This window comes from Pagrus major, chromosome 2, assembly GCF_040436345.1.
Source record: "Pagrus major chromosome 2, Pma_NU_1.0".
NCBI classification, from domain to species: Eukaryota; Metazoa; Chordata; class Actinopteri; order Spariformes; family Sparidae; genus Pagrus; species Pagrus major.
Window position 1 is genome coordinate 20,690,490 of NC_133216.1, and position 21,053 is coordinate 20,711,542.

At 42.2% G+C, this 21,053-nt stretch overlaps 1 protein-coding gene across 1 annotated transcript in view; it reads left to right on the top strand.

Moving 5' to 3' along the window:
- The first annotated feature begins 708 nt into the window (after positions 1–708).
- The window catches only part of sphkap (SPHK1 interactor, AKAP domain containing), a 58,915-nt gene continuing 38,570 nt past the window's right edge, over positions 709–21,053 (top strand). Inside the window, exon 1 of the mRNA XM_073490266.1 lies at positions 709–766. Coding sequence (XP_073346367.1) covers positions 723–766 — 44 coding nt within the window. The 5' untranslated portion in view covers positions 709–722. The remainder of the gene's footprint in view (positions 767–21,053) is intronic.

Sequence of the window (21,053 nt, forward strand, 5' to 3'; positions counted from 1 at the left end):
CTGTATGATTGTTTTGATGTGGAAATTGTACCAATGCAACTAAACCCAGTGTCTCGCATCAGTCTGTGTAAAGGGGCTAAATGTTCCAGATGGAAACCCTGATATGCAAAACTTGTTTGGCTTTCAGACAGCAAGAAGCTACAAATTCACAATATTGAGTCAAACATTTGCCAGTCTTTTCTGTTTTGTGCCAACTTAGTTTTACAGCTGCCTCGTGCACCTTGGCCATGAAAAATATTCAGTATCCAAGTTTAGTCCGTCTTTCTTGTGTGAATCATAGTGTGAGCTTAAATTGCAAAACGACTCACTGCTGCAGGATGAAGCAGGATCTCTGTCTATCACCTTATACAGTATAAACACTGTATCTGTGCTCTCCTTCTAAATAGCTGTGTGTGTCCGTTCATGCCTCACTTTCTTGTCTCTGTGTGTGTGTGGGTGCATATACATGCTCACTTACGTGTGTCGGAGAGGTTAAGACATACTGCTGTGCTTTAAATTGCTTACTTCCACCTGCCAGATGATGCGGAGGAAAACTGCTGGACAGAGACGACTTCAAAGAACAGCAGCCATCTGGTCCTCGCTCCTGACACTGATACAGTGTGTATGTGTATGTGTTGTATCAACTCTTTTATCCATTTAGCTATATCTTTTTGTATTTCAGGTAAAAGGAAAAAAAACATACTGGACTAACTACTTAGCAGAGGAACACAGAGGGACTGAAGATGTTGTCATCACTGTTCGCAGTGCTGCGGACCTTCACTGAACTGTAAGAACTACACTTTCTCTTGTTATCGTCATGTTGTAGATGTTTATGTTGGTGCATTTATACTTATATCAACACTGTATTATCACTCCAGCTGAAACATGCTCACAGAACAACATCTGCTACAGTGGCAGATGATCTTTTTAGATAATAAATCATGTGGGAACACAACCACAACACAACCACATCCATAACATTTTCAACACTAACGTAATGTATTTTGTTACTGCTGTCTGAGGCCACATCTTCACCAGCTTCCCATCCCTCTGTAGTAGCAGGCAGAGATGTGATCAAAGTGCGAAAGGCTCCACGTGAATTATTTCCAAAGAAGCTCAAAGAAACGGGTAGAGTCCTGAATCATGAAGCTAAATCTACAGCTACACCATGCAGACGTTAGATCAATAAAAGGAATATCCTTTTTGGATGCTGCTATGGTAGATCAAACATGATAAAGTGCCCTTCGTGTGCCCTTTCTCTGAGCTGGCGCCCTTTTTATTTTTTTCTACCCCTGCCCCTCAAACATCCTGACTCTGCCACTGCTATCAAATAACTACAAGGCTTTTGCAAACTGCATGTTCAACTGCAAAATGTTTATATTTTATACAATGCAGTTATATGCCCACATACAGTACTAGCCAGCACTTTTATACATAAAACCAATGAAAAACCTTACCCCAAAACCCAACTATATAATGTCATTCTGATACTTCCTTTCACATTCCCATTGAATGTTGAATGTTGAATGAATGAAATGAAATTCAATAAGTTGTGTTAATGCTGCCTTTTTGTTTTGTTAATGTAACAAGTGTTAACACGTCATGATAAAATAGCCATCCCTGGCATCACTAGAGCATTTTCCCTCCCCACCACATGGGGGCGCACTCTGTTGCTCCACCCCATTAACATCTGTCTCCGGTCTGGGGGTGATTACAACACTTAATTGCCTCAATATATCATCAGCCGGTGTCCCTCAGGGGATTCAGGGAAAGGGAGGAAAATGAAAAGGCAAACACTTGTGCATGCACTGGGACTGCTGAGGCAGCGATCTGGTCATAAAGCACTAATGGATGGCAGGCTGCTGGGAGAGCACAGGCCTCTGAGAGACACCTCATCAGCAGCAACAGCACCGACGTCTCTGCAGCGAGGCCCAGATAACAGGTGCCACAACCCCGGGGTCGGACAGAAAACAAATGAGACAGATGGTGAAGAGAGTGGGAGCATTGTTTGATTTTATGTAATATTAAAGGGAAGGTGGAGGAGCAGGAACGGATGTTTTGTTGATGGGAACTTTACATTGGCAGCAGCTGAGGTTGAGATAATGTGCTTTGGGCCATGCTGCTGCTGGAGGTGATTTGTTTTCACTTCCTGGGGAAACTGTAATGTTCTTTTTTTTTCAGCTTTTTGTGTTACTCATGTTGGCCAGCAGTCAGAGCGGAAAAGCCAGAAAAATATGTGAAAGCCAGGGCAATTTAAACCTTTTCAATGACCACTGGTTAGACTGCTTCCACCTGAATGCCATGACTTTAATACATCTATGAAAATAACAAGATATGAACGGAAATTGAGAACAAAGGTAATATTGAGGGAATATTCAAAACCTCGACCTCCTACATGAACAAACATCATCACGAATGGGAAGCATCTTGCAGATCAAACTGCAGGGGAACACTTTGAAGGACAATGGTGATAAATGGTGCAGGGCATCAGACACACCTGCTTCAGATGCACTGTGGTTATTTTGGCTGACTCACCTGGGATGGACTCAAGTAGGGCAGAAGATAATTGTAGGTCAAAATGTACTTTGGGACAAGAACAACTCAGATGTGTACGTGTGCACAGGTGCATCAATTGGGTTCATTTGTCATCGCTGGTCTTTGTGTGTGTGGACAAGCATGGGGCAGTATTATGGCTGTAAGCAGTGGTTGTTTATCTGCAGTAACTAAAGACAATCCATCTTCATGAATCACGGCACAGGCGGAAATCTAGGATGTCAAACTCCTAACTGCACCACATCGTGAATGCTGTTTTTTATAATAGAAAGTATATGCTTGACTGGCCCTGAACATTTTTCAGATTTATTTTATTTTTCAGATCAGGTACACTTAATACCTCACAGTTCTGGTAGAGGTAAAACTTTACGTTAGATTACCTTTTGTCATTTTGCTTCATCTTGAAATAATGATAACAAGAATGAATTCACAATTTCCAGTTGTCCGTCTCACACGTCTGTTGGAACAGATGCGCTTCCAATTTAATCAATCCAGCTGTCTAGACGGGCGTATTTTTACGCTTCAGGTCTGGTGTTCTTCGGTTTTACCTGCACAACTCCATGTGCTGTAGCCGCACTGCTAGCATGGCTAAAACCACACAATAAATTCAGATGCAGCAGATTATAGACATAGACAATTGCATTTAATCTAATTTCTTATGAGTAACGTCTGACATACTCTCGTACCCATCCCCCAGCCTCCACTGAAGTGTCCTAGTCTTTAAGCATCATCTTGCAGAAGGAAGCAACCATATATTCACAGATGAGAACCAACTAAGCTAACTAACATCACAGCTCAACCCAAAAATACTTCCTACATGAAACCGTTCACAACAAGGTCTGTGGATTATCTTGAGTAACCAGGTCATGATATCTTTGAGACATTGCTATTGAGTGTCCATCATATCAGAGAGAAGGCAGACTCATATCATCTCTAGCACTATAGGAAGAAAAATATGTATTTTTGATTTTGGGGTGAACTGTCCCTTTAAACCATTATGTTGCATTTGCTGACTGACTGCACATTGACCTTTGCCTGCCATCTATAGCCTGTTAAAGTCTAACCAGTGAAACCCTAAACGGTCTATTAAACAAAACAAACACGAGAGGTATCTGATATAACACCAGCAGCTAGACTGGAGTCAGCACTCTTGTACATGCAGCACTGAAATCCTGAGTCAAGCATTTGGCACACAGTCGTTGAGCATATCCACACAGTCTAGCTTCAAGCTCAACAGACGTACAGTTGTACTCAGCAGTGATCCCATATGGTGTGACACCCCAGCTTGCTGGTCTAGGCGCTGTCAAAAATTGCTGGTGGGAAATGGCTGCCAGCTATGAGGCAGTGTCCCTGCTTTTTTGTCAAAAACACGAATCTGTCTCAAATCAAGAGCTCTTCATGCACGTATGGTAAGCAGGGCTGTAGTTGTTGCTCGATGTGCAGGTGTCTGGAGCTGTAAGCGTGTAATCAGTGCACAGGGGGCTATGTCTGAAGTAGACTAATCAGAGGGAAGATGGGGCTTCAAACAGCAGGTGTAAATCAGCAATTATTTCCTCACTGTCTCTTTTTCCTCTCTTCCTTAGCCTCTCTCTGTGTCTCTCTTTGCATGAATGAGCTCGCCATTAAGCAGAACAATGCTAATGGGCCTGCGCCCTCCGACCACGCTGCCCTTGCTGAGCTCCGGCTTTATCCGGCTCTGCTTTCAGCTTTCTGTGTCCTTCCTCCATCTCCAATCTTGTTTCACTTCCTTTCAGGTCTACATCCTTCTCTCTGTCAGATTTAATGAAACAGGTAGATCTAATAGATGTATTAGGTTCTTTAGCAGTGCAGCTGGGTTGGAGGGCCAAACGTCAGCGCTCTCCTGCAGGCAGTTTTCTTTTGACTCTTGGTTGTACAGACTGTATTTCTGCACTCATGTCTACCCTCTACTGTGAAATGTCTGTAAAGGAGAAAAAACATTGATTTTCAGCGGAAGTACAAAGGAGTTACTTTGACTTTTCAAGCCGATGGTGGGAGGTGAGAAAGGCTCAGTTATGTGTTGTGCCAACATCACACCTCTCACTTTGCCATAAGGGTCAAGGAAACTGTTTGGAAACTGGGGCAGCAGATCAGATGCACTGAGCGTGATTTGTCTGTAGAAAAGTTTTTGATACAGTGTCTTGCGGGGCAAAAAATCAAGAGCTGGCAACCTTTTCCCACAAATAATGTTTAGATGGTCTACATAACGATCACCAGAGGCCTTATGTAAATGTTAAATATGATTTATAAAGGATGCTGAGCATAACAAACCCTTGCTTAAGCAGGTTCTAAGACTCCCTTTTGCAACTTGCGCACCTGTGATCTATAAATCTCAAAGAAACTAAAACTGACACACGTGCCTTGTTACTTCCCCTTATACAATGCCAGCACAAAGGAGAGTTCAGTCAGGAATAGCCGAGATAGTTTTTGGAAGAGGAGATCACTGTGATGGTAGAGATTGAAGCCAGGCAACATCTATTCGTTGGACCAAATAGTGGGTTGATGAAGTCAAAAACGCAGCTTTGGAGTGTATCTATGCTGCAGTGAACAAGGTGGGGCTCAGAGTATGGCAGAGTGGAGCCTATGGCATCATACTGTAAGCATGTGAGAGTGTTTCTGTAATTGCTTTCACTGCCAGAAGGAGGAGAAGAAGTTTTGCACTGCAGGTTGAAAGGAGAATTCTGATATTTTTAAACCTATGTTTACATATTTTGGTGTGTAAATGATTCATACTTACCCAACATTTTGGAATAAGTCCAGTAGATCGCCTCAGCTGGCAGCTGCAACACAGCTACAATGGCTGCAATATAATCCTTTCAGGCAACTCCAACTGGAGCAACTGAAATCTCACGAGATGAGTTGATACAGTTGTTGCCTCATCTAGATTGTCAAAATTAGTTAAATATTCAGCCATGACTTTGGAAATAAATTCTGGCCAGCAGTTCCTCGAGGTAAACTCCAAACGCCTCTCTCCGACTCTGACTAATGTTTCCACCATCGTCTTCCTGCAACAACTCACCTCCTGTGAGATTTCAAAGCGAGACTTTTCCATGAGCGAGACTGTTTCTGGTTACAAAAAGGATCTTGTTACTTAACAACAACTCCTATCGTCAGAATCATTTCTGTATTGTCGTCAGACAAGCAACAACCTCAGCCTGTCAGTGGCAAAAACAAGCACTTTTAGTGGACGTAACTTTGACAGTCGCAGTTGCCTCATAGGATTACTTTGCAGCCATTGCAGCTGTGGCTGGGTAACAATAATATCTGCACAGAATTTCATGGCAATCAGTTCACTGGTTGTTGAGATATTTCAGTCTAGACAAACGTGGTGGACAGACTAAGCATTCCCAGAGCCACGCTGCTGACACGGCTTAACCAGAACACTCCCAACTTGCTCCCATTTTAGTTATTCCTGCTACAATTTGATGATAAGATCATGATAAGTTATCTGTAGTAGTGTTGCAGTGTCAGATATGGTGGGACCCATGTCACAGAACATTAGCATAAGGAAGACTGTCTGCTGAGCTGCAGGGCAGGCCGGGCTTGCCACATGGAAGAGCAGGAATAATGAGAAGCAGGACTGAGGGTCATTAGAGGTAGTGAGGGTCTTTTCCACACTGGTGGCTGATGGACTGCCAGTGGAGTTTTCTTACAAATGCTTGTGTGGGGTGAATTGGGTGCTGTGTTCGGTTTTATCGCTTGTTGTTTTATTGTTTCGTAAGTCCATTAAGTTCGGTGAGTGATTACAGTGATTTTAACGTCACTGTGGTAAAGTTTACTGTATGTTATCAAGCGGAGTGAAGGAACATATGCTCTTGTATGCATAAATACTGGCATTCTTCACATATTGTACTCTATACTCTCACGCACAAGCAACACAAACTGGATGCGACGACACACTTCATAGAGACGCACACACAGTGACACACGGACCAGAATGCCTTAGCAGATGCTGTGTGGTTGTAGGGATCAGATGGACACGGTTGTATCTGTACTGAAGGAGACATCGTTGTGGTTGCAGACAGTAGGAAGCCTGAGTAAATCTGGCTTGAGCCATCTGTCCCAGCATCTCTCCACACACAGACTGGCTCTGAGACCAGTCTGCACACAGTTACCGAGGCATTTTGATTATACAAGTTCAGAGGAGAGTCAACAAAGTCTGATAAACTGTTTAAAGTATTTAGTTTGATCAAACAAACAAAGCAGCTTCACTGCAGCTGAAGAGTTAGATGAGATGATCGATACCACTCTCGGGTCTGTATGAAACTTGCATAGATATGAAGCTGCAGCGAGGATGCGGTTAGCTTATCTTAGCATAAAGACTTGAAGCAGTGGTAAACAGCTGCTGTGGCAGGCTAAGCTAACCGAATTTGTTGATGGGCGTAGCTTCATATTTAGCATACAGACGTAAGAGTGTCTCATATAACTCTTGGCGAGAAAGCCACTTAGATTATTGCTCAAAATGTCAGACTATTCCTTATTCCTTATAGCACTTTATAAGCTGCAATTAGTGGACACAGCTGCTGGACAGACAGCATTAACACCAACATTAACGTACGTGTCTGATGTCAGACATCAGACAAAATGCTCGTCCCACTTGTATTTGTAATAAAAGCATCAACAGTGAAGGGCGTCTCGGGCCAATTTAGCTAAACTGCAGCTGAAGAAGTGCCAGCACAGTGCAGTAGTTGACTGAGACAAACTGTTAGCTCGCAGCCCGCAGCCTCTCCCACAGTCGTTTCATTCATGACCTTTAAAATGATTGCTGATTAGGAGCACTCAGTCGCCTCCAGCGAGGTGAAAGAGGGAAGCAGGGAGAGCAGAGGAGGGTGGAGGAGTGCCATCCTATCTAAACACCAGTGAGTGTAGAGTGACTGTTTCATTTAGTGTTTGCCGTCTTTCCGCTGGGCTGGACACACACTCTGCTGATAGAAAAGCATCAGTCACTTAGTGAAGGTGTTTCATCAACAAACACTGACTGTTTTACTGTCAGGGTTTTCTCACCGCTGTATGATAAACAATGACCGTCTGAAATTGTTTCAGGGGATCACAGTCAGGATGGACAAGGCTGATGAAGAGAGTGAACTAAATAGCCTAAGTCGAAATTCCTACAGCTGAGTGTCAACTTTAATTATCGCAGATATCTATCAAATCAATTCAGCGAAAAATCTGATGTCATGATGGGGGCAATTACATAAAAGTTTCTCGAGCAGTTGCTGAAGGGGAACCGAGAGCAGTGCTGTAACTGACGAGCACTGTCACCCTGCCAGCTAAGCAACCCTACATTGCATTGCCAGCTTCTCTCACCGACTCGTATTCAAACTGCTTGCAGACACTGGTTACTGTTACTTGGGCGAGCAAACATCAACTACCCGCTATCTAACACTAGAGAACATCTTGCAACGAGCTATGATGCCTGTCAACGTGTTCATGTTCTGATCCAGGACTACTCAGCAGCCATTAGTACTCAGTACTCAATGGGTAGGACCATTTTTTATTCAGGCTGTCCTCATCAGAAAAACTATCATATAGGTCGACTGTGAAAGCAGCGTATTATGATCCATATTTAAGTTTCTTGTTAGGCTGCGACCTCTAGAGGCCGTAATAATTATTACAGCAGCAAGAGGAGGTCAGGTGAAGTAGTATAGAGAGCAACTAGTCCGCATAGGGAGGAGATCGGTGACAGATAGTTGGGCCAAACAAACACAGGACTTTAAACCAGGAGACTGCTGTTCATGTCCAGTGTGAAAGCAAAATGGTGAGTTATTTTAATTTTACTAACGTAGTGAAGATATAATATAAGGTAACTTACGTAACACGTAACATAAGGTAACTGAAGTTATGTGCGCAGTGTAGGTGCGTTTGAAACAGAAGTACCACAAGTACTGTAGTTATTTTAGGCCAAATCACAATGTTTTCCTAAACCTCACCACGTTTATTTCATGCCTAAACCCAACCAAACTGCAAACGATGCAGGTCCAGTGCGTCTCTAGTGAGCTGCAACCTCATTGGGAACAGTGATATATGTTGTTTTGGGAGTCACTGGAAAAAAAAGAAAAAAGGTTGAGAGGAAAAGGGTGGGAGTCGCAAACTTTTCAAACATATAAACATAGTATTTCAATTATTAATTATATTACGTAGTTGTGTTTGCATTGATATACTGGAAGGGGGTTCGTGCCTCCCCTGTGCCTCCCCCACTCCCTTCCCCAAGTAACGACTGTACAAACTGCAGCAGGCAGCATGACTGTTATCATAATAAAACAAAACGATCTCCTAGGTTTATTTTCATCCCACTTCGGTAGCAGAGCTGAAGAATAGTGTACACCCAGTAAGTGTTTACTGAAACATGAAAGCACATTAGCAGACCATATCAGATGGGAACAAAGGCAAAAAAAAAAAAAAAAAACAACAACCAAAGGGGCAAAAACAAATGGAGCTGAGGATAGAGGGGGGGTTGTGTGATGAAGCAGTGAGGAAAGGGACAGAAAGAGAGAACGAGTCAGCAGCAGCTCCATCTCTAAGGGCAGATGTTTCTCTAAGATTAATATTCCCACTCAGAGTTTATTCATCTGCGTTATCCCCACGCTCACCAGGTGATTTCATGCCTCCTGAACAGCCAGAAAAGCCCTTTTTACTGCAGCCGCGATGTCCGGCCTGTCACACATTTTGATAAATGATTCAGATAAACCCAACATGTGGGACGGAGGGTAATGTGGGGCTAAATTTAGCCCACCAAAGAGCAAGCATTGATCACGGTGTTTATGCCCCTCCTGCTCCATTCATAGCTTTTCCATTCCTTCATGAATTTTTAAATTGTGGAAATCTTTAGCACTACTGCCTCGTCCAGTCCAGTCATAATTCACTCGTAGCTACTTGTTGGCACATTGTTCGGTACAAGAGGCAGCCGCGACCAGTCATTACAACTCTACTGTGGTCTGAAGTGATCACTAACTTGATAGACGGTAATGAATTATGAATCACTGTTTCCACCGACGTCTGAAGGTGGAGTACTGTGTCCTTTTTCCTCATTCCACAGGTAATTGATTGGGCTTTAGAAATAAGGTATGAGTCCATGTTATTGATCTACCAGAGGTCATTTCCTAGCCTGAGAACGGCTGGTCAAATTTCAGCTGTGTGGCTGTGTCTACGTGTGCATGCAGAAAATTAAGACGGAGCGATTGCAGTTTAATCTCTTGCCATTGTTCTTTGAGACTGAACCATGAAATCCTCTGACATGAATGGATTACCTTTGCTTCTGATAATTAACTTATAAAACCAGATCCAGTTCTTGGTCTCACCTTCAGTCCGACGCACAAATCTTTTGTTCTGTGCCTCCAAGGCCCAATCTCATGACCAATTTTTACCCCTACCCCTCGTTTTCAAGTGCCCCCTTGCCCCTCTGAACAGCGCTACATGGAGTAGTGGTTGAAATTGATCAGCAACTGAAAAGGTGAAGGATAGTTAACATCTGGAGGCACATTGGGCCACATTTCAAGATAAAACCAACATATTTGATAACCCATTAGCTAATGCTAGCATTCAACCACTTCCTTAGCTTTATATCTAGTGTGTTTCACTTCCTGGCTTCAATAAATGTGTCCAAGATATGTACTGATATTTTAGGATTCAATTACGCCTGTCCTATCTTATCATGTAACACTATTAAACAGTAACATTGCTCAAAAAAGGGGTTAAATGACGACGTTAGTGGTTCTCGGAAGGGCAAAGGGATATTATGATATATGTTGTTTTACCTTGAAATATGATCTTAATGTACCTCTGGATTTACCTTATTCATCATCTTTTCAGTTGTTGATCAAGCAGGAAGTAGTGAAATGATAACAATTTGTCAGATTCCCTGTGTTTATAGGACTTGCAAAGTGGGACATCAGCGGTACTACTTTTGAGTCTCCCTTCCTGAGTGTGATGTAAGAAGAGAATGGCTGCTGTGTGAATATGGTCTATTACCTTGTCAGTAGTGGTGTTTTATAGGCTAACATTAGCAAGCTGTACTCCTTCACTGCCAGTCTGCTCTGGTATTAGAGGAGTATTACCAAGTGCAGGAACTTTGCTGCTGGACTTCAGTTAAATTTCAGGCATCATATGCCATCAAAGGTGGGAATGCAACATTGAAATACATCAAAATGCAATGTAATGTTAGCTGGCAAGCTAGTTATCTCCTGAGAAATCAGAAAACTAGTAGCACTTGTTTTATGCTTGTTATAAAGTAAATTGAAACGACAGAAAAATCTGTCCTGCCTGTAGGTGTGATCATGGAAAATGGAAAGGGTTAATTGGTAGGGGCGAGGTGTGTTTTGGGATTGGGCCCAGTTGTATTCTACCATACCAGCGTCTGTTTTCACCAGTGTTGAGTTTTCTAATTTCACCTAATAACCTCTCCCAACAGAGCTGAGAGGCTTTGTTGTCATTTGTCTTTTTCCCAATAAGGTGCCTGAAACCGATACAAATCCATGTGGGTTGAGTGTCACGTGTTTGGCCCAAGTAACAGGTGATTCAGGTGTTGGATTTTTGCCACTACACATCTCACATTTTGAGATGGAAAGTCTTTTATGTGGGACTTCCAAATTGGCTGCTAAACAGCATTACATTCTGGTGCTATTTTTAATGAGTGCCTTCTAGTCTAGAGAAACTGAAATGCAATTTAACATCAGTGCCAAGTACATAGGCATCAATCAAAGGCACATTTTTAGCAGCAGCATTTAGGTGATTTAACACAGAGACAGTGAGAGGTATCAGAGACGTTAAAAGGACATCCAGCCCCTAAAAACAGAGTTTTATTAGCACTGATCTGCTCCATGTCTATATATATTAGACAACGTTAAGACATAAGAGTCTACAGCTTTGTGAGGCTGTCTTTAGACACAGCAGTCCTTTGAGTTTAACGCTTAAGTCAGCATGCTAACATGCTCACAATGACAATATTAATATGCTGATGTTTACCAGATATAATGTTTACCATGTTCACCAGCTCAGTTTAGCCTGTTAGCATTTTACATTTGCTAATTAGCACCAAACCCAAAGTGTGAATGTCATCAGTGTTATTATTCCAAGAGGCATGCTGCTAAATCATTCATTTATACGATACACTGGTTCACAAACATGCAGTCAGGCTTATAGTCCATGGTGAATATTCAGTACAAGATGTAATAGTCTCACTCTCAACACTGTGCTCGTGAAAAACACGCAAAATATATTATTATTATGTAAATAACAGCTATTTCTTAGCCTCTGAGAGCGTCTGTGAGGCAGAGTATCACGATGATTGTATCATTAGGGCTATTGTGTCCCGTACTGTCAGCTCAGAGAGACCCGGTATACTCCACAGTAATTATCTCTATCAGTGCCACATTTTCCTCATGTTTGGCAGGTGACGTTTTACAGTCTCCTCTTTTACTGTCCTTATTAAACACTACCACAGACGGCATAGTTAACCTTTTAAAGCGAGCCCTTTGTCTCTCAATAATCCTCAGTGCTGTTATAATGCACACAGTGCTACATAATTAAGGCACGGCCTTGACCTTCACTGATCCTGTTGCCGGTAAGAAGCAATAATTGAATTGTGGAGTCAAAGCACCTGGTAGTCCATTTGTTCTTCATGTTAATTGTGAATGTTAATTAAGTTCCCTCTTGATGTTGGCAGCGTTTCCTCTTCTGTTTGTGTCCATACAGCCAATGGCCACATACGCATGTGCCTTACAGCAAAGACCAATAATGACCAAACAGGTTTTGCACCCTCAGTGGCCACCTCACGCTGACTCATTAAAAATTAACAGCAGAGATCAGACATCATTTTCACTGCCAGAGTCAGAGAGGTGTTGATTCAGTACCATCATTTTGAGGTAGAAAAAAACAGGAGAAACAACTTGTTTTATGATTGAGGTATTTATTGCATTACTGCAGCATTAGGGTTCATTGCTCATGGTGAAAATAAAAAATGTCATTGTTGAGTAGCCTAGCTTATTTGAAAAATGATTTACTTCATGACTTGCTGATGATGTTTAAGGCCGAAGTGGAACCGATTTGTCCTCAGATTTACATGTCTAACTCTATTACTTGTATGAGCTCATTTTTGCCTCAGCCTGTTTTTCCGCTCCCAAGATTAGTCCATTTGTGACGCTTTTCATCTCTCTACAGTACACAAACATCTGGTGATGCCTTGTGAATTTGACTAATTGTTCAGTACTGAAGCAGCAATTCACCATCAAGTGTGTAACCTGCCAAAAACCAAAAGTGGAGTTCCATCATAGTGCCAGATTTGATCCCCTCGCCTTCAGCCACTCACACCAAAAGTATTTGAAAGGGGGATGATTAACAAATGTGTAATGTCATTTCAAGTGACTAGCAAGGATTTGCAAATTGACAGCAACACTCTTGAACTTAATTTAATCCCTCCAACCCTCCACCAAACACTTGACATGACAGAGATATGTAATGGAGGCAGGATATTTTACCATCCAACCTGACATCAGTGCACTAAAGCCAATACTTTAGGGATGTGGGACGGACGGACAAGACCGACATGACTGTCAGGATTATTTTTTTATTTTATGAACATCTCCTTTTCTGAATTTATTATTTTTTATCCAAAAGACACATTCATTCAAAAAGCTACAATTTACTCTGAAAAAGAACCAATGAGAGATTTGGTTTTTGCCCGCACACAGGTACATGAGCTGAACATTTCTTCGAAACAAGGTGGTACTCCATGACTTTTCAAGGTTGGCAGGTCTGCAAAAGCCATTTGTCTGCCATGTGAGGAAGATTAGGGCGGACAGACACTAATCAATTGCCGAAGCAGGCCAAAGTGATGGATAGGGAGAGTGGAGGAGAGATTTACAGTTTATACTCAGAGTAGGAGAACGGAGGAAGAGTGGAGTCAGGTCCAAGAAGAGGAAAAGGAAAGAGGGAGAGAAGCTCAGATAGAGAGGGAGAGATTATACTGAGGCTTTAGGAAATCAATTCAACCTGCTGCTTGGGTTTTCAATGAGCTTTGCAGCTCAGTGATCTGACAATGAAGTCTGGACTCAGACTAGAGCGATGTCACAATCAAGTACTCGAGACATTGTGTCATCTTTTCAGCCTCTGTACATCTCATTGTGTTCGGATGTTGTCTCCACTAAGGCTCAGTCAAGGTCATCTGAAGGAGTACATAATGTACATATGCACGTACTCATGAGCATTAAATACAACTTATTATATCATTACCCAGCAGGCTTGTCACTGACTTGGCTCAAACAAGGCCACTGGCTGCGTCTGGCCCAAACCTGCCGGCATCCTCCCAGCAGCCGGCCGGAACCACAATCTGTCACGGCCAGCAGCTCCTACTGTAGTACAGTGCAGCTCTGTGCCGCTATCACCCCCTCTCCTCATGGCAGCCTTCATCAATCCCTTCTTTACTGCATCAGCTTCACCACTCTGCCCCACATCCATTCCCGTCATCCTGTCAACCTAATACTATGTAGAGCTCTACACTGGGGCTTCCAACATCTTTCAGGTCATCTATTCTCTCCCTTTTCAAGCTCAAAATTTACATTAGGATTTAAGCAGTGGGGCAAACTTCAGGACTGCTTCTGTTGCCCTAGTTTGGTATTAAAAGTAAAAGATAAAGAGGAAGTAAAATAGTTACAACAGAAAGTTTTTTTAGGGAGAAAACTGAAAGAGAACAGAGATAAACATGACACATTTGAAAAGATTAGATTTCAGTCAAAAGCCACCACCCCCTCTACTTCACTGTTTCTTGAAACGATATTAAAATGCCAAGGCCGATGGTAAGCAATGATATTGTGTCTAGATACGTTCTCATAACACATTCAAACACAGAAAAAAAACAAGAAGCATTCGTGTGTGATTGCAGCAATATGCCAGTTCTCAGCTCTATTAACATTTGTGATTTTAATGTCAGATGTAAATGGAGATGTTCCCAGGTGCTGCTGAAGCAACAAAAAAAAGGCTTAAAGGGAACTCGATCGATTTTACACATCAAAGACTGTATTGAGGAGTACAACTTCAGATATGAAAAAATGTATGAAGCCTTTTGTGGCTCCAGCTGTGAAATCTGACAAATTGCCTTAAGTGATGTCACTTGAATCAGCAATGGTCAGGGCTGAAGACTTCCACGTTTGAACACTTTGAAAAGTCTGGGGCTGTGGAGTTGCCGGAGTCACGGGTATACCATTATCTGGATTTTCAAGCATCTGTATTATTGGACCCATACAGTGTCGCACTACAAACTTCCGCCAGACGAGCAGCTAATTTCCAAATTAGCCCTAATTTTTGTGATGGTGTGCATCACGTGATGTTGTAATCACAGTTTGGCCACTGTGTCAAGACTACATGAAAGCCTTACACACTTCCTGGAGTTTTGGACCTGAAGTGACACCGGGTCTGACAAGAAAATAGAACGCATGGAACATGAAAATAATATATCTGGTTCTGCTGCATCGATTTCGATACTTTGAAACAAAATAAAAAACTGTCCCTCATGACAGCTATTGGCGGAGTACCCTTTTAATGCTGACAGTAGTTTGTACCTAAAATAATACCTGAATACATAACATTGTGTTGTTGTGTGTTAGTAAAAGCTTTAAAAATATGTATAACGTCAAGTAAGTAATCAGTTATTACCGAACTTCTTTCCTGGAGCAAACCAATAAACTGAGGTTTAAAAAAAACAAACAACCTTCAATAACTAAAAGTCAGTCAGATGTTTGAAACTATTGGTTAGGATTCAAATAAAACTTTAAACATTGACACTCACCCTTAAAGTTTCAGCAGCACAGCGAAGACAGAAGAGGCCACTTCCCATCTGTAAAGAGATCTTGATGAGCTAAAATAAAAAAGTCAACTCCAAACTCTTATTGAGGTGAAGCAGGCATGCTCGATCAGTATTAATACACAAACACATGAACACAGCAGAACAGTCAGCAGAAATATCTCTAGAGACATTTATTATGCTGATAGAGTCTGGGAGAAAGTTTCTGTCTCAGTACAGAGACAGCAGGTTTACAGGAGCTGTCTCTACAGCTCTGAGTTTTATCCAAAAATGCCCAGCTAATGATGAACGTTACACTATGAAACTGACAGTAATAACAAATTTGATGAGCAGGCTGGGTGCACCAGAGGTGAATAAACTGTATCAGAATGAAATTATACATACAAAAACATTGTGAGAAAAATCTCTGCATGATATGGTTCCTTATACTTTGTTATCGTCCTGTATGTACCCTGAAAACAGTCAACACTCTAATAATAACTCATGTTACTAAGAAGCAACGCAATGACTCTGTCCATCATTAACCTTTTCACGCGATTCTAACGATCAGGTCTCGTAATCATACGTTTCCATTATGGTGAGAGCACAGGTGGAAAGGAAGATAGATGGAAAGGTTAAACAAAAATAAATTTGGAATAACTGAGGTGAGCGGGGGCTGTGATTACTCTGATTAACACGGCCATTAGCTCTAATTGCTTCCAAGAACTTAATGTCTGCTGGCAAATATTGTGCTTCCTGTGTGCAGCAACCTTGCACTGTCCAGGAGTCATGCATGTGTGCGTCTCAAGTGTTTGTTTGCATTTATAGCTTTTATATGAGGGCAGTTTTATTTCTTGCTAAAATTCATTGCAGGGCTACATCGTATTCCAACACATTCTCACTACCGACTTGGCAGCTATGGCAGCTTGGTCAGTGACGCTCAATTTACGGCTCTACCGATCACAATCGTCTTGGGCGGGGCTAAACCCAAGATGCAACGAGGATGCCCCTCCAAAATAGTGCCGGGGTGAACTTGTTTTACTTGAATTGCTAAATTTCAGCAAAAGATCAGATCAGAATACTGGCCGTCTTTACTTGACTACCCAACAAATGTGTAAAAATGTGACCAGGTGTGTTCATTTATAATTTTTTTTGTGGGTTGAATCTGCACCTGAACATGTTGTGATCTAGACATCAAAGCAAGAACTCCACACATGAACCGCAGGAAGAATTACAAGCTGGTTTCAAGCTTACCGACTTGTTTTCATATTGATAAGACCTCTTTACTTATTTACGGACCGAACGCTCACTGTGAACTCACCCGCTCCCCTAGGACATGGTTGACCCTCTGCACTCCTGATGTTCTATAAATATCTTTTTTTACATCTCAACCGCTCAGATTCAACATCGCATCTTTATCTGTGCCTCACGGTCTTCCTCTGACTTGACCGATTTCTATTTTGTAGTCAGTAACCACATTAAAAATAGAGTTTTTGACAGTGTGAGAGCCTGTACTCCAGCTCCCTCAGATGTCCCCTCTCTGCTGATGAGAGCAGTCTACGCTTTCATCTCCACTTTAGTTGTCCTTCCATCTTTTATTTTAAGAACATGTGCAATGGATTAGTTCCCTCCTCCCTGAAAAGCCTTTGGATTAAGATGTGTGGAGGGCGACAGAGGGGATGATGAAAATAAAGAAGAGGAAGAAAGAGGAGGAAGCAGGGGGACAAGATAAGGAAGAGTAGAAAGTAAGGGGAAGTGGGCTGAAGAGCGAACAGGGGGGAACCAGTGAAGGAGTAGAAGGATTTACTGTTTGTGTCAGACTAAATGAGGGAAGTTTGACTCCTGTTGGTGTTTGGTATTCAACATCTGTGCAGCTTCATGTGCAACAGTTTGTGCTGGATTTTTTCTTGGATAACTGCTTCTTGGTTGTTTATTATCCATCTGTTGGTTCTAAAACCAACTCACTGTTGCTATGCAACTGTTTAAAACAGTTTTCCAAACCAGTATGAAGCCCTGCGATCTGTTGCTGGAACGATTTCGTGTTGAAATCTTAAGAACCATCAGCGCTCTGCATGCTGAGCCTGAATGCTAAACGCATGAACACCACACAGAGCTGTCAGGAGACTTTTGCTTTCTATTAGAAACAAAGGCGCAGGGAGGTCCTTTGGGAGCTGCGTATGGGTTGTCTGTTGATCATTCACACCTGTTATTTGGTGACATTACATGATGACCCCATTTACACCTGGCATTAAGATGTGATCTGTATCTGGATATGTAAAACGTCACCTTATTCCGCCTCCTTCCTGCTAACACAACCAGCGCTACATCTAGTAGCAGTTGCCAGCAAGTTTTGAATGATGACCATCCATTAGATTACTCCCAGCTCGTCAAATACAGCAGCTTGGTCAGCAGCCTTACGCTTCAAACTCCGATGCTCTACCGACCCCTCTGGCATCAGTTTTGCGTATGAAGGGCTCCACACCCAAAAAACTACCTGCAAAGTCGGATTAGATTGGATCATTTGGACTGTTATTAACGCTGTCAAATGCTCACAGTTTGGTTAGGTGAAGGCAAAAAAGGGCTTTTGGTTAGGTATAAATAAGGTAGGTAGAATAATGTCCTGCTTTGTGTTAAAGTAACGTTCAGTCACATCAATGAAGTCACTTACGTTCTATCATTTACATGAGTCAACTTACTTACACAACATAACTCTAAAACAAATCCCCATTGACACTGAAGTCCTGTGCATGGCCCCCCCAACCGCCTCCTGACTCAAACTTTTATTGCTCTTTGTATTGCTTTGCTCGAGCTAGCTAGCTAACTAGCTAACAAGTTGCGCTGAAGGGGTAACTACAGGGTTAAAGTTAGAAGAGTAGGGCAAATGACCAAGCTGTATTTGATGCACTGGGAGGGAGAACAGGCAAATCACTGCGTAAAGCAGGTATGGTCTGTTTTGCTACTGCTGGGCTGAGGCCTGACCGCAGCAGCCAGGGTTTGTCCCCAGCCTGGGCCCTTTGCTACATATCAACCCTTCTCTCTCTCTCTCTCTCTCTGTCTCTCTCTCTCTCCCAAGGCGACAATAAAGGACAAATAAAAGCCCACAAAGTGTTTGAAAAGTAAGCTCTTGGTTCGAAGTGTGCTGTTTGTGCTGGGATACGTGTCCCAGTCGTACTCATTATCTTGCCTATAAATTAGTTAGTCGAAAAAAAATCCACAAAATAGTCATTAGTGTGTCGATGGCAGATACAAAAAGCAAAGATCATTCAATACATTCATCGGGGGATAAGAGCTGTGAATTGTGTTACTGTCAGAATACATCATGAGCTTTTGTTTCAATCGCAATCAGTCAATTTAGCCCAGACAGACAGTGTATGTGTGGGCCAATAACCGGTATTGGCTTAACATGAGAATGAACAACGTACACTGAAGTGATTATTGTACTTTCATGTAGTGAACAAAATCATTTAAAAGCTCAGTTTACATCTGTGAACAGTACATTGAGCTTCAAGCTAATATAATGCTTAATCCTGTACTGTGCAACAGCACAAACACAGAACGCATCTTCCAACAAAAACGTCTGGATTTGTGTTGATGCTGGTATATTTCATGCTCTTTACTCTCCATCTATATTTAGACGGTGCAGGTGGTAGAGGGGATTGTGATGATATTCTCGTTGGGTCACTCATGCACACCACCAAACAGAAAGATCTCAGAGATGATGTGGGAGTTTTTTGTTCTGCCAAAACCAAAATACTTTACTACTTCATACGTTTCTTTCCTTCCTCACAGGAGTCTACAGAAGTTAGGCCTACAAGTTACTGGATCAACATTTAAAAGTCAGCAACCTCCCCTTTACCTTACTTACCGACTTGACTCTGATGTTTTTAAGGAAAAGAGAGCAGGTCCATCGTGACCAGTGTGAATACAGTACATTTCTTTTTTCTTTTTACTTTCACCTATTCTGAGGTAAAATACTGTTTGCACTGTGTAATGGCTGTAGCAAAATTATGTATATATCTACATATCGATCGGTTCCCTATAAACCTCTCTTTATGCTATTAGCTCTGCCTGGAGAGCCCCAGTGTTGTGTCAAAGTGCGTTCCCCCACTGATATGTGTTTCCTCTGACTACTGGGACTTGAGACGGTTAAAACCAGCATTCTGTCTACCAGATCATACTCATTTATATAACTGACTGTTTTACTCTGCCTTTTCATAACACTGAGATCGAGGGGTTTCTTAAGGTTGTTTTTTGCTTTGGGCAGTAGCCAGGCTAGTAGTGCCGGCCACGTTGCTAACGCTGTGTTTGCGGCAGGGGAAACTGCAGGAGGGGGGAAGTTGAAAAAGTTGTCTTGCTTTAACTGTCTGTATTCAAAACACGTTACTTTCCATATATAGTGGAAGACATTTTTACATTTGTTTATGTTCAGGATGTGATTTAAATATTTCACCATTACTGGTGAGGGACATCCCATCAATCTTCTGGGGGTTTTACATTCATACAGAGAGTGAAGGAGAAAGATGGAGTGTGTCTGGCTGTGGTGAGTGTGAGAGAGAGAGTGAGTGAGCGAGTGAGTGAGTGTTTCCGCCTTGCTGATAGTTTGATTTCAGTTATTCATCGTCGGTTGCTTTGGCTTGATAACCCGTAGCTGTACAGGTATCACACTTCCATGTTTTTAAAATGTCAAAACGGGTATAAGAATCCATTTTGCCTCCTCAGCACCTCATTGTTATAATTTTAGAGAAAACATTCAGCTGGAAAAACTGCTTTCCTCAGCTGAGAGGCATGAAATGAGATAGTACAGTACATAACCACGGAGGGCCTGAACAGTTGGTGAGAAGTGCTGGCTAATGCAAGACTGCTGCTCTTTATATCAGAATCTTTAGTGAAAGATTTGGGTGAAACTGGCTGAGCTCATACACTCATTAATGACTCTGTGAATGTATTTATTAATTCAGAATGTTCAATTATATAGCAACGATAAAGGTATTTCATGTAAATGTTTATATTTTATCAGATGAAGCCCAGCAAGTGTTTTGTAAACATCCAGCCTGTGTTCCCTGTGGGTCACATTTCTGCACTGAGTTTGCCATCACAGAAATTGGGTTTTGATATTGTTGAATTGTTGTTGTTGAATGAAACCAAATGGCATCTAGAGGGAGCGAAATAACACCGTGGCTGATAACAGCATGTAAAAATCTATCTTCTTTGAGGTAGAGGGCACGCTGGAAATAAGCATTCCCTCTGGCAGAAATGATCCTTTCAGCAGATTGAAGACGACGTACACTTTGGCCACCGTCTGAATCCACAAAAGCATAATGTCTCTATTTCACACACATACACAGATCTCATAAAGACCCCTGCTTTCTCTGTGCTCCCCTGAATATCCACCATTTCCTTAATTTCTCTGCCCACCGCTTTATTGCCCCGGCACAGTCCCAGTTGGATAATAGAGAACTGGAGGGCTCGGCTCCTTTTTACCCCCTCCTGATTATTTGGTGACCTCGCTAATGGACCAAGGAGGGATGTTTAAGCCTAACCATCAGATACAGAGCACGTAGATATCACTCTCAAGGCTCTCGTATCGCTGCTAAGGTGATAGAGAAGATGGCTGTCTTAAATGCCAGTAGGGAATCTGTGTGTGTGTGTGTGTGTGTGTGCATTAGGTTGTTTTGCCTTTCCTTATAGTTTACACTGGTTGTCCCAGGGGTGCAGTGAGATGATGTACCGT